This window comes from Euleptes europaea, chromosome 13 (genome assembly GCF_029931775.1).
Source record: "Euleptes europaea isolate rEulEur1 chromosome 13, rEulEur1.hap1, whole genome shotgun sequence".
NCBI lineage: Eukaryota > Metazoa > Chordata > Lepidosauria > Squamata > Sphaerodactylidae > Euleptes > Euleptes europaea.
Window position 1 is genome coordinate 40,384,756 of NC_079324.1, and position 14,493 is coordinate 40,399,248.

Below are 14,493 nucleotides of genomic sequence, written 5' to 3' on the forward strand. Positions count from 1 at the left end.
GAACCTTTTCTTTGTTTTTAGTGTTCCTCCACAAAGAGTTGTGTTTGTGAGAACGGATTTTACTGACTAGCCTCTCCTTGCTATTGGTCAAGGAATTGTTGACCGCTTATTACTGGCTGATAAATTTGAACTCCCAAACAACCCCCATAAGCATTAATGGGGAAAAGGGAGGAATAAGATGCGTTTCAGTATCATGTTTCAGGCGTACCCTTACTTTTCTCTTTACTTTGTATTTACTAGGAAATATTACATTTTTTTAAAAAAAGAAAAGAAAGTAGCTCTCCAAAATTATTGTATTTGTGTATATTTTTTAACTAAAGTACTAGGGTTCTGTGATCCACTCGGCCCTGCATTGGTAAGTCTAAGATGGCAACAACATACTAACTGGCTGATCAAACTAGTTACCAAGTAGTTCATCCTGGTAAGAAATTAATAACACAATCTCAGCGGCAGAGCATCTGCTTGGCGTGTAGAAGGTCCCATGTTCAATCTCCAGTTAAAGGGACTAGGCAAATATGTGATGGGAAAGACCTCAGCCTGAGACCCTGGAGATTTGCTGCCGGTCTGAGTAGACAATGCTGACTTTGATAGACCAAGGGTCTAATTCAGTAGAAGGCAGCTTCATGAAGTCGACTTAAACCTTCCAAACCCATTGACTTCAATGACCTTTGAAGGGTGAAATTCAGTTGGCCCATCAATACACATGCAAAACTTTCCTCATCCATTGTACCCTGTTGCTTTTTGTCCTACTATTAATCACTTCCCATATTAGGAAAGTAAGTGTCCTGTATGAGGGTCTGTTGAGTAACAACAATGATTTAGGGAGCAGGTCTCAGCTGCCCAGACCAGGATAGCCTTTCTCTCCAATGGAGACCCAAAGTGGCTTACAACATTATCCCTTCTCTGTTTTATCCTCAAAACAACCCTTTGAGGTAGGTTAGGCTGAGAGTATGTGACTGGTCCAAGTTCACTCAGCAAGCTTCCTTGGCAGAGTATGGATTTCAACCTGGATTTCCCACAACCGAATCCAACAATCTAACCACTATCCCACACTGGCTCTCACACCATGTTAGCAGGATTTCTGCATCATAAAGCCCTTTTTTGTTCTGTTTTGGGGTTTTGCATGAAGGCTTGCAACATTTTTAAAGGACCAAACACTAGATAAATAAATATAAGCAGCTCTGCTATTTATTTAAACAATTTCTATGCTGCCTTTCCACCCACATAGGGTCCCCAAGGCAGTGAACACCAAACCATTAAAATGAACAATGGGAAGAGTCTGAAGCAGACACAAATCTTCAATACTGTGAAAAGTGACAGATATTTAAGACAGGCACAAACCACAGGGAAGAAGGGAAAATGATACTAAAGTTCTAAAATTCTACAAGTTGGCTGCATCAAACAGATGAAAATTCATAGATAAGGTGCCTGCATTAAGAAAGCAACAATTAATAGCAATGAAAACAGTGGATGAATTTAAAATAACAATAAATGAAAGATTGGGATGTCAGTGCAAATACAGAAATCGTTTGAGCAATACAAAACAAAAACTGTTGATAGCACTTTAAATGATTCAGAAAACAAACGGCTAGCAGTTTAGAAAATAAATATAATGCATGTATTGAAAGAAATACTTTCATATTAAAATTGGGAGAAATGGTTGCGGTCACAAAAATAATTTAAGGAAAAAACTGACAGCCAAGAGCTCACCTGCTGGAACCCTTAAAGAGACACCCATAACCCATATGACATCCCCATGCCACATACTCTGCCTCTTTCTAGTCTCACGTCTCACACACAAAGGAGCAAAGCAGAACTGGTCTACTTTCTTATTTGAGCCCAAATGCACCCCCAAATAGTGCAACGGTTGAAGTGTTGGACTAGGATTTGGAAGACCCACATTCAAATCCCCTCTGTGCCCCGAAGCTCACTGGGTGACCCAGGGCCTGGCACTCTCAGCCTAACCTGCCCTCACACGGTTGTTGTGAAAGTAGAAACCAATGTATGCTGCCCTGAGATTCTTAGAGGAAGGGTGGGACAAAAATATACTGAATAAATAAACAGACTTTCCTTCCACCACCTCTCACTCCCAGTTTTAAAGAACTAATTCTAGACAGTGACCTACACAACAGTACTAAGGGATTTTTTTTGACTAAGTGGTGAAACACCTCTGCAAGCTTGGAAGGAACAATGAGATCTGGATCGAATGAACCAGAAATAAAATTTATTAAGAGAAATAATACAAATATTAGAGTTCAAGAAGTCAAAATAAGATCACACATCCTGATGCCTATTTAAAAAGCAGGTCACTCCAAGTACCCAACATTCTGCAAGTCCCTTCACTTGAGGAGAAGCACCAGGCCAAAAAAGTAAACAAAACACACACAAAAACCCAACGAAGCAAGGAAACTCTAGCTACTGAAAAATCCATGCAGCAATCCTGATATCTGGACAGCAAGTAATCCAATGTTTTCTCATAGAAGATGGGAGGTGGCTTGGAGCCAGGCAAAATCCAGGAGCACACAATTCAGTGATGAATTCTAACCCTTGTTAAAGGATAAGCAGCTGGATCCAAAAACAAAAGATTTTTAATTTCCAGGCTTGGGAAAAGGGGAGCAACACAGGTGGGGGACCAGATTTGTTACCTGATTGGATGAGGTGGTAGTTCAGGATCCTAAGAACACATACAAACAGAATGGGGAGAGAGCTAAGTAGGCAGAGGTGCGTATGTTTGTAGACCACCATGGCCTGAGCAGAAAAGCATGATGTTGTGAAGCAAATCAAACTGCCTAAAATTGGATCACTCGGAAATTAATCCAAGAAAGAACATGGGTGAAATGTTTTCTTCATTTAGTGTTAATGAGGCAGGTTCTTGTTTGTGGCCAAAGGCGCATGGATTAATCACTGGGATCCTTTGTTAAAAATCTAAGTGCAGGCCCCAGAGACTAGACTAGTCTATGTGACAGCCATTCTACCTCATGTTAGCATGATAAGCAGGGCTGCCAACTCTGGGCAGGGAAATTCCTGGAAATTTGAGGGTGAAGCCTGCGGGCAGCAAAGTTTAGGGAGAGGAAGCAGCTCAACAGGGACGCCATGTCATACAGTCCATCATGCAAAGCTGTTATTTCATCCAGGGGAACTGATCTCCGTAGCATGGAGAGGTCAGAATTCCTGGAAAATCCCAGGCCCCATCTAGAGCAGGGCTTCTTAAACTTTTTCCATTCGCAACCCCTTTTCACCAGATAAATTTTTACGCAGCCCCTGGTACATAGGTTTATAAAACAGGTATACAAACCAAACACTTACTGATAATAAATAAAAGGAATTTATTTTAAAACAATTCTTTTACTGTTGCCAACTTTTTTGCGACCCCCACATTCAGTGACGTGACCCCATGTGGGGTCGTGACCCACAGTTTAAGAAGCTTTGATCGAGAGGTCAGCAACTGTTTAAGAAGCTTTGATCAAGAGGCCAGAAAACATTTTATCGCAAATAACTTTTTTACTTTATGCCACCACAGCTGCAAGAATGGTCTATGCAGCTAAATGGAAAATGACTGAGACACCGGACAAAACTGACTGAATAAAATGTTTGAACTAGCAGAAATGGCGAAATTGACTGCGTTAGTAAATCATAAAGACAATGATGAAATTCTGAGGGAGTGGGAGGCATGGATTTTATATTGTAAAGATGAACTTAGTATGACAAATGTTAAAGGTTATGATTTAGTCTAATTCAATTGTTAATAACAGTTATATTTTAGAACCAAATGAATGAAGAAATTAAGTATTAATAATTGTAGAATGTTTTATAAGGAATTAGAAGACAACTGCAAAGAGGACTACGGAGATAAGTTAGTGACAGAAGAAGGAAGAGGGGAAGTCAGAGTAGATCTGGGTAGTACTATATATAGTAGATTAAACAAAGATCTAGAATCAAATGACAATGTTAATTAAATGTATGCATGTATAAGAAAAAAATATTTTTTAAAAAAAAAAGAGAGGTCAGCAACCATAATGATGGAATGAAATGTGATGCTACACCTGCACGCCTTTTGTATAGGTAACAACCAGAAGTGTTCCAACATCCCAGCAGGAAAATAACCAGCTGAGCACGGACTCTCCCAGAGACTGACGGGCTTTCAACGAGCCCGTTGCAGGACTCTGCAAACGGCCCGGCAGCTGCGCGCGAGCCTTTTCTTGCAACGAAGCGTTCTATAGCGCTGCCGCAACCGGAGCTCACCCAGAAGCGCCTTCCGCGGCTCTGCCTGGAGACCGTCTAGAGAAGGACCGTTATAGAGACTCCCGCGTTGAACTTCCCCTCGCAGACATGGCGAGGCTCCACAAAAAGGCAGACCCAAAACAAAACAAAACCAGGCGGCTTTCTTTCTCCCTCCGCACAGAGCCATTCCGTTCCCCGCACCCAATCGGCAGACCTTGGATAGTACCTCAGACGCCTCGCCTGCAGCGCACGCGCACAAGCCGGAAAGCGGTCCGCCCGAGCGGGGCGCATGCGTGGCCGCTCCCAAAGGGGCCTCTTTGCGCGTGCGCGGCCTCTCTTTCTGGTGGGCGTGACCACCGCCCATCAGGGTTCCCTTCTGCTCGTCCGGCGCTCCCCGTCGAGAGGACCGGGTTTCACAGGGGGGGCGCATGCGCGGTGTTCCCGCCGCTTAGGCCGCGGCCTCTGGCGCTCGCGTGTCTTCGGCCCGGCTGCTGTTTGCTTTCGCCATGATGATGATGGCGCTGAGTAAAACCTTCGGGCAGAAGCCCGTCAAGTTCCAGCTGGAGGAGGACGGCGAGTTCTTCATGATCGGCTCTGAGGTGAGAGCGCCTCTCCCTTCCCCCCCTCCATCGGTTGGGTTCGGAGCGGACCGGGAGGGGAGGGGGGAGAAGGTGAGGCGAAGTGGCTCCTCCTCCTTTTGGAGGAGAGCCGGTGCGCGCTCGGACCTCCGGGAGCATCTGTCAATTCGGCGGCGGCGGCGGCGGACAGGCGCCTCCAAGGAGCTCCGCCCTCCTGTGCCCTGCGAAGCCGGGCCGAAGTCCGGGGCTCTCTCCGTTTGTGGCGAAGGGAAACCACCTGCAAAGCTCTTTAAAGACTCTCCCCTGTTTGCGTGTGGTTTTCGGAAGTAGACTGTTGCTGACCATGGGGGATCTATTTTTGGCTCAGTGGATCCCTCCTTGTCTCTAACGCCTTTGGAAAAGGGCAAGAGTCCAGTAGCACCTTAAAGACTAACAAAAATATTTTCTGGTAGGGTAGGAGCTTTCGTGAGCCCCGGCTCACTTCTTCAGATAAAGAAGTGAGATAAAGGTATTCTTCAGATAAAGAAGTGAGATAAAGATGTTCTTCAGATAAAGGAGAACCTTAAAGACTAACAAAAATATTTTCTGGTAGGGTAGGAGCTTTCGTGAGCCACAGCTCACTTCTTCAGAGGATCTGAAGAAGTGAGCTGTGGCTCACGAAAGCTCCTACCCTACCAGAAAATATTTTTGTTAGTCTTTAAGGTGCTACTGGACTCTTGCCCTTTTCTACTACTGCAGACAGACTAACACGGCTACCCACTGTGAATTATCTAACGCCTTTGACAGCTATCCAGGCTACTTTTCGTAACTGAGGATCCTAAAAAGTCCACTTGGAAAAGGCCTTATGTAGTTGTTGTCTGAGGCTACAAAAGACCCAGCGTGAGAAGCTCTGCTGCGGGAGAACAAAGGGGTCCGCCTGGCATTTGGAGATGGAGCTTGAAGCCAGCGCTCTAAGAGCCTGGAGAGATGTTGCAAAAAAAAAGCATTCATAGGAGCGGAGGGGCTTTTTTGGAGTCCCAACTGGGAGGGTCTTTGGACACTTAAGTTGGGATAGGAGCCTGGTTCACATATGGAGAGGAATGAAATAGTTAATCAAAGAGATCAACCCCTGGCATCTCCAGTTAAAGGGACTAGGCAAGTAGGTGATGTGAAAGACCTCTGCCTGAGACCCTGGAGAGCCGCTGCCTGTCTGAGTAGACAATACTGACTTTGATGGACCAAGGGTCTGATTCAGTATAAGGCAGCTTCGTGTGTTCATGAGATGGTAGAATGGATTGTGCCGCTTCAGAATGTAGGATCAAATTAAGGAAATGCTTCCTTGTAAGTTAAGAAAAAAACCTGCCACAACAAGCAAAGAGGTAAAAACTTTCTCTCTGCTTTGTTGAGTTTTATGCAGAAGTTTAATAATGCAAAGGAACACTGAAAAATGGAAAGCAGCCCCCACACTCCATTATGCCACCTCATTACCATCCTATATGTGTGAACCAGACTTCACTTACTCTTCCCAATCTTTTGCTTCTGTGGCCCGGAGCAGGGAACAGGGTCACCCCTGCACAGTCAGCCTGACATAGTCACAGAGCCTAAACATGTATTGCTATATGTGCATGGGCTTATTGCCAGCATTGTGACACACATTCAGGACCAGGGCTAGCAGGAACATTGCCCTTTCTACCTAGGTAACCTGCATACTCTTACCTTAAGCATGTGAGGCTTGTATAATATTGAAAGCACGCAGAGAGGCAGAAATGGTCACACGCCACCTCATTTACACACTTGTAAAAGAGCTGTCACATGCACTTTGCTAGATTGTCTGCCACTTACATTGTGGGCTGAGACATTTTCACAGTGGGCATGTGCTCCAGTCTTTGAATGGTCTGTGGTCTCACTTGAATTGAGGGGTTGTATGCAGCACAGAATGCGGTTGGCACCTCTTGTTGCAGCAGCATCTCTCTTTCCCTTGCAGGTGGGCAATTATTTGCGTATGTTTCGTGGATCCTTGTACAAGAGGTACCCCTCACTCTGGAGGCGACTGGCCACAGTGGAGGAGAGGAAGAAAATTGTTGCCTCTTCCCATGGTAAAGAACTCTGAGAATATCACTAGTTGGCTAATCCTGCATTGAAAACTCACTGTGTTACTTGTTCAGACAATCAGTGTGATTGACTTTCCTGTGAAGAAAAATGGAGCATGAGATTGTCTCCCACTAGTCTTTTTTTCAGCCAGTGTTTGGGAAGCCTGACAGTAAATAAATTTAAATGTGAACAGAAAAGCATAAATGTACCCCGCCCATAGCTGCTATTCATACAACAGTAACCCTCCAAACAGTCTGCGCAGGCATTGTGATGGTGTGCTAACACTGCACTGCATGCATACGTGTGTGGTGGCCCAATTGAAGGTAGATAGTCACACGGGTAAATCAGGCTTAAGTGGGTATACAAGAAAGGATGATCCCCTCACTTAAGTGGCTTGAGCTTTGTTGAATGAATATATCTGACTGTCATGAAAGCAGAAATGGGGGATTGTAAAGTTTTGTGGAAGTGGTAAGAAATTTTGACTTTGAAGGCTGGCAGGTTTTCAAGAGGGCAGCAATTATTCCGTCGTTAAAATGTAGCTGCTTTCTATAACAACTACAACAAATGTCTTCATTTATTTTGTACGTTTATATCCTGCCTTTCTAGCAACCTGCTTAAAGCAGATCCATTGAAGGGTTTTTTAGGTACAAATCTGATTCATAATACTAGCAACAAAATAAAAATACGATTTTTCTGTTGCATTTTTGCACTGTTCACAGTAGTTTTTTGGAAACATTATAATGTGAAACAGAATCATTGCAGCCCTGACTGGCTGTAACAGTTGACCTCCTGCTACTGCTGCTTGAGAGTTCCCTGGTAGAGTATGAACAGTAGCATGTTTAAGGGTATAAGTCCTGTTGGTCTCTGAATTTGCTCTTCTTTTCTCCTCTCAAAGAATCTCAGCGGAGTCACAGTCCCAGAAGATGTAAGTCAAACAGTATATATATCATTCTAGTATTTCTTTGATCCTTCTTATACTAATTCATGGGTGGGGGAGGGGGAAATCTGTGGTGCTGTATTCTGTAGTCTCAGTTGGGGGGGTCTTCCTTGATGCTGTTGAAGCCCACCATATCTGTTCCGCAGGGTCTGAATAGTATCTTTGCTTTTTGACCTATCCTGTTAGGGTCTCTTTGTATACCTTGAGTTATGTTACACCATTGCTAAGGGATGTTGGGCTCTGATGTTGGTCAGTCAGGTCCAAGTATTAGCTACCAGTTGTGGTCTTTGATAGCTCTGACTTCTTTTTAAGGCTTTGATGCAGAAATAGATGGATATTCATTAAGACTAAATTGTTTAATTAAGCACTGAGAAGTTTACAATGTGTTTCTGAGAAGGGACCACAAAATGGGTGATAGCTGATGGAACAGCAGAATGTTCTAAGGGCCATTTCCCAGTGGAATCAGAGGAAATTTTGAGAGCAGCAAGAAGAGGTTAACTAGGCTACACACAACTTGTATATGTTGTTAGCCCTGTAGGTGATTTACATTCCCTGGTCATTTGTAGAGGAAATGCAGGGGCCTTCCTTCCAGCCCAGGTTGCTCCTTGAATTGGGGGACTGTTGGTCTTTGATCCATTTAGCCATACAAAGGAGGCCTTGGGAGTGCCTCTGGCAGTCGACACTCTAGAGATCCACACCTCTCTTTTTCTCATTCTAGATCATGGTTATACAACACTAGCCACAAGTGTGACGCTCTTAAAAGCTTCAGAGGTAGAAGAGATCTTGGATGGAAATGATGAGAAATACAAGGCAGTATCAATCAGCACTGAGCCTCCCACCTACCTCAGGTAATAAATGGGTGCTACTACCTGGGAAAACCCAAAACCGTAGGAGTCTGCATCAATTATAGATTTCCAATTGGGAGACTTATTGACATGGTGAAAGGGTGGTGGTTTAAGGGGGTTATCTTACGTTGATAATATTTTCTTTTGCTGGCAGGAACTGTAGCTAAACCTCTCAGGTAATACATTTTGAATTGCAAATGAATTACTCTGGTTTTGACAGAATAGCATATTTGGACTTGTGCTCAAGCTTTTCTGTACGCTCTGAACAATTAGATATAAATGCTGTGATGCTTGTTTTTCATTCAGCAAGTGATCTCCTCTTTTAGAGAACAGAAGGCAAAAAGAAACAGCCAGTGGGTCCCGACCCTCCCAAACAGTTCCCACCATCTTGACGCTGTACCGTGCTCGACCACTATTAACAGGAACCGGATGGGTAGGGACAAGAAGAGGACATTTCCACTGTGGTGAGTGTATGTTGCTAGCTTTTTAAGACTGCTGGTGGTTTATCAGAGACAAGTAAGCATCCAGTGACTGGACCTGGGAAGCCTGAGTTCAGATTGGAGTTGTGAGGTATAAGTTACCCCAGCATCCATTTTCTGTGTGCAAAAGGATATAGTGATGATATACAAGGTAAATAACAGACAGAGGCATACATCTGGCCTGAGGGTTAGTAAAATCTCCCAGCTGAGAGAGACGCCTATCCCAAAGGCCCTCCTGATGCAAGGAGGATGACAAAGTGTTTAATTTTGAAAACTTGATGGGGCTTGGGTCAGAAATCTGGTTTGATCCTGGGAATACCCACACCGTCTCTGACGTATGTAGATGGATGACTGCCTTTCAAGGATGAGGAGTAAGTTCTTCAAGACACCCTTGTCTTTATTCATTCCAGGGGTTAATACTGTAACTGCTACTGGGGCTGAGTCCCGGTTCAAAGGAAGGCCTTTCATTCCCTCTTCCCTTTCCTTCATTTACTGCCACGTTTCTGTATTTCAGCTTTGATGACCATGACCCAGCTGTAATCCATGAGAACGCCTCTCAGCTGGAGGTGCTTGTTCCAATTCGACTGGACATGGAGATAGATGGGCAGAAACTGAGGGATGCTTTTACATGGAACATGAATGGTGTGTAAGAGGCAGACGAGTGTATGGGGTTTGGAACAGGATTATTGATTCCTCCTCAAATGTCCTGCAATGTAAATTGAAGGCCATTCTCAGAATGGTAAATTTTCTCAAAATATTATATCTTGATTATTCTGATTAATTTCAGAAAATATGCTTCTAATTAGTAAAGAGAGGCAGTCAGGAGTGAGTGAATTCCTATGTTGAGAGGTGGGGTGTGAAGTCTTCTGATATTGGGAACCAAAGACCATCATCATTCCAGCATTTTAGCATGAGAGCATTGTTGTGGCCCTGGAAGCTGCACAGTTCATGGAACTTCCTTTTGTTTTTAGCTAGAGACCCTCTAAAGGTTTCTGATTAATAATAAAAACAAGGACTTCTTTACCTCCATCAGAGAAACTAATGACTCCAGAAATGTTTTCGGAGATTCTCTGCGATGACCTGGATTTGAATCCCCTGACTTTTGTTCCCGCTATTGCATCAGCAATCCGACAACAGATTGAATCTTATCCTACAGACAGTATCCTGGAGGACCAGTCAGATCAGCGAGTCATTATTAAGGTAAAGAGAAGTGACAAACAATTGCAGTGATTCTGTCTGTGGCTGTCTGGTGATAGAGATGCTCAAGGTAATCACAGCTATTTTACAGGGAAGTGCCGAGTGCTATTATTGCCAGAGCAGCTGCTGAAAATAAATGCATTCACAATAAGCACGTCCAATTCTGTTACTGTTGTAGCTGCTTCCCTGCAGGATGCCCCCTACAGTTTTTCTGTTTTGAGTTGGCTATTCTATGCTCCTTTCATTCACAAGAAAGTGTAGGAATGGTGGGTGGTTTGGCAAGGGTGCTGGCAAACCCTTGATGTAGAGGAAGACTGAAGCTGGCATTTTAGATAAGGTGATCTGTGCACTGTTCTGATTAGTTCTCTGAGAAGTGCTTTTACTCCACATAGTTCTCTGAGAAGTGCTTTTACTCCCCAGAGTGTCAGAGGTGCGGAGAGTCAAGGCTACCTTACCTAGAAAATTTCAATCTTCACACTTAATAGAAAAGAAACGCAACTCCTTGTACATATGTCTGTTCCAGCTTATGCTTGTGGAAAATGTTTTGTGTTTAATACCTGGTATTTGAGGAGCATACTGGTCTTTCCAGAGGCAAAATGGCAGTCTCAGTTGTAGCTTTGGGGAGGGGCCGTGGCTCAGTGGGGGAGCATCTGCTTGGCACGCAGAAGGTCCCAGGTTCAATCCCCAGCCTCTCCAGTTTAAAAGATCAGATAGCAGGTGATAGGAAAGACCTGCACCTAAGACCCTGGAGAGCCAATGCCAGTGGGAGTAGACAATATTGACCTTCCCAGACCAGTGGTCTGACTCACATAAGGTAGCTTCATGTGTAGCTTAAACCAGTTAGTAGTAAGATGTAGCAGAATATGAAAGAGAATGAGAAATCAGTTTCCTTTTTCTTCCTAATCATGCCCAAAGGGGGTGGGGGCAGAGAGAGTATTGGACTAAGGTCATTTGTAATACCAGCAATATGATGCTAATTCTGTGGCATTTTCACCTAGCTCAACATACATGTGGGGAACATCTCCTTGGTGGACCAATTTGAGTGGGATATGTCAGAGAAAGAAAATTCCCCTGAGAAGTTTGCACTGAAGCTGTGCTCAGAGCTTGGGTTGGGTGGTGAGTTTGTCACCACTATTGCTTACAGCATCCGGGGGCAACTGAGCTGGCATCAGAAGACATACGCATTCAGGTAAGGGGCACAGCTTGTTCCTCAGCAGAATCCTACAAGGAGATCCTAGACTGCTTGTTTGGAGCTTAGACTTTGTGAGACTCCAGCTGTTGTGTTGTAGAGGCTCAGCTTCATAGCTGGGAACCTGAGTGTTTCCCAGGTTATAAAGCCTGACTGTTTACTTGGCTTATGCATCAGAGTTCAGATCCTGCTGAAAGTTCTCTTCATGGTGAGTCTGTGTTGAAATTTTTAAAATCCTGTGAAACCTGTACTCTGGACTGCAGCTGCATTTCTCATCTTTTTTTGCCCTGTGTCCTGGCCTTTTTAGTGAGAACCCTCTGCCAACAGTGGAGATTGCCATTCGGAACACTGGAGATGCTGACCAATGGTGCCCCCTACTTGAAACCCTGACAGATGCAGAGATGGAGAAGAAAATCCGTGACCAGGACAGAAACACAAGGTGCGGTTGCCTGTTCATATGGATTTCATTGTAGCTAGTTGGTAGTCCCGTGGCGCAGAGTGGTAAGCTGCTGTACTGCAGTTCAAGCTCTGCTCACGACCTGAGTTCGATCCCAACGGAAGTTGGTTTCAGGTAGCCGGGTCAAGGTTGACCCAGCTTTCCATCCTTCCGAGGTTGGGAAAATGAGTACCCAGCTGGGGGTAAAGGGAAGATGACTGGGGAAGGCACTGGCAAACCACCCCGTAAACAAAGTCTGCCTAGGAAACGTCGGAATGTGATGTCACCCCATAGGTCAGGAATGACCAGGTGCTTGCACAGGGGACCTTTACCTTTTTTAGTTGGTAAAACACAACTATGCAGCATGAAACAATTTTTGCAAGAGGTTGGTTATCAGAATTTTAAAATTTCAGAACAGTTGGCATACCCCTCTTTTGCCCAGCTTGCAGAGGACTGGTGCAGGAAAACCTGGGTGCCCAGAGACTTAACATATATAGTAGAGAAGTTATAGCTGGTGCCTCGACATAGTTAACATTATTTAGCTATGTCAACTTCATGTGGCCAGAAATGGCATTTTTGGGTTGTTTGAAGGCGGCTTCCTAATGTCACTGGAAAATATTGACACTGGGAGTACCTTTTGCATTCATGCACCTTTGTATATTGTTTTCCTATAATCCCCCTTCTTTCTCTTTCCATATCCCTCCCCAGTTCTATAGTCTGTAAGCTGCTGCTCACGCCTGCCTTTCATTTCCCTTGCAGGCGTATGAGGCGTTTGGCCAACACTGCTCCTGCCTGGTAACCAGCCTGAACTGACAAGAGTTCAACCTCCAGACTGCTTCCCTGAAGGACCGAGCCTTTGGCCTCTGTCTTGCTGTAATTGTCCACTCTAGGACTGACAGCACTTGCATTCTGCTGACCCGGCAGGTCAGAAGACTGGGGGCTTCATGGCTACGTGTCGAGCAAGGGGTCCAAGTACAGATCTGAGGCGGCTGTCTGAGCCTTTATCTCTTTCTTCCCTCCCTCACCTAGTTTGAACAACTTTTTAAATAAAAGGAGTAATTAAGTATCTCCAGTGCATGTTTCTCTTTTCCTGCTAATTATTTCTTTTCCTGGCTGCTGTACAGTATAGATGTAGTTTGTCTCTTCTGCGTGCAGGCTGTTGGTATCCCAGCCTTCCTTGCAGGGGGAGGGGAATTCTGAACACCTTTGCCAGCTGTGTGACATCTGAACTGAACTGCATTTCCCCACCCTGTTATAGCTATTTAAGCCTGAATATAGCCCAAGGCAAAGGCCTTCTGTCATAAGCTGATCTCTTGGTTCTTGTCATGAGCTGATCCCTTGGTTCTTCACCTATGGCCCAGAGTCGCCAGTGTGGAGAAAAGTAGAATAGAAATATTTAAGTAAATCACTTGGAGAGAATGACAGAACTAATAGTGGATGTGAGCAAGTGTAAAGTGATGCATATTGGGGCAAAAAAATCCCAACTTCACGTATACATTGATGGGATGGTGCTGCTGCAGTCATCTTGTTTGGGGGCTTCCTAGAGGCACCTGTTTGGCCACTGTGTGAACAGAGTGCTGGACTTGATGGGCCTTGGTCTGATCCAGCATAGCTTTACTTATGATGCTGTTCCTAACAAGGAAGTAGTTGTTGTGTCTTCCAACACAGAGGGACCTCAGTGTAAGGCTTATTTTACAGTGGAGTTATTGAGGCAAATCCCTCTAAGAGCTGGCTGGTAAACACAGCAGGACTGTTAGTCTGATGCTTAGCTGGTTGGAGGAATGAGCCCAGTGGAGGTTTCTGTTTCTGCTAAATTTATGTATTTCAAGCAACAGCAGGGATAGTCTGGGTCAGAACCTTGCCTGCTGCTATAAAGGTCACAATTGCTGCTTCAGCCCCATTTCACAATACTCTGCACAAATTAAACTTCTTTCTGTGGCAGAAAATATGCTGGAACACTGTGGTGCCATTTTGGTACTTTAAGAAACATTAACCAGATTTGATTTGACCTCCTCTCAAAAGAAAAGGGGAGCAGCAAGTGTTGGCTGCTCCAGTTTTCTTGTGTGGTTTCCCTCTTGGCTTTAACTGCTCAAAACAGTGCATGACCCCCTGTGGACAGCCTGCTGTCATTATGGTCTGGTTTTGGTGCTTGGTCACAGAGTCCAATTAATCCATCAGACTTCCTTTTGTGTTTAGTGTAGTAGATACCATAGTGGCCTCTGGTTGCCACTGCATATGCTTACAGGCAATTTTAGGAGAACAGTAGCACATGGTGAGAATGTTGCAAGGACAAAAGAATGAAGAGGGATGTCGGGAAGAGCCATTGGAGTAGAACTCAGCTGTTTTCTCCCTTGGTTTTCAAGGGAGGTGCCTGCTGCTGCTTGTGCCCATCTTGTATTCCTGGCTGGCAGGTGTCTGACACACATTCACACCCATAACATTTCCCCCAATTTTGCAGCCAGAATCACAAGTTTGTGCAGGCAGCCTTAGCATGGAGTTTGAAGGTGGGAAACAGCCCAGCCCTGTTTCTGTTTAAAACAT

General features: G+C 44.6%; 1 protein-coding gene across 1 annotated transcript; it reads left to right on the forward strand.

Moving 5' to 3' along the window:
- Positions 1 to 4,722: 4,722 nt before the first annotated feature.
- Positions 4,723 to 13,009, forward strand: SMARCB1 (SWI/SNF related, matrix associated, actin dependent regulator of chromatin, subfamily b, member 1). Its single transcript, XM_056859240.1, has 10 exons — positions 4,723 to 4,820; positions 6,763 to 6,874; positions 7,765 to 7,794; positions 8,525 to 8,654; positions 8,978 to 9,115; positions 9,645 to 9,772; positions 10,164 to 10,330; positions 11,326 to 11,516; positions 11,824 to 11,955; positions 12,712 to 13,009. The coding sequence occupies exons 1-10, from the start codon at positions 4,728 to 4,730 to the stop codon at positions 12,749 to 12,751; spliced, it is 1,161 nt and encodes a 386-aa protein (XP_056715218.1). The 5' UTR covers positions 4,723 to 4,727; the 3' UTR covers positions 12,752 to 13,009.
- The last annotated feature ends 1,484 nt before the right edge of the window (positions 13,010 to 14,493 follow it).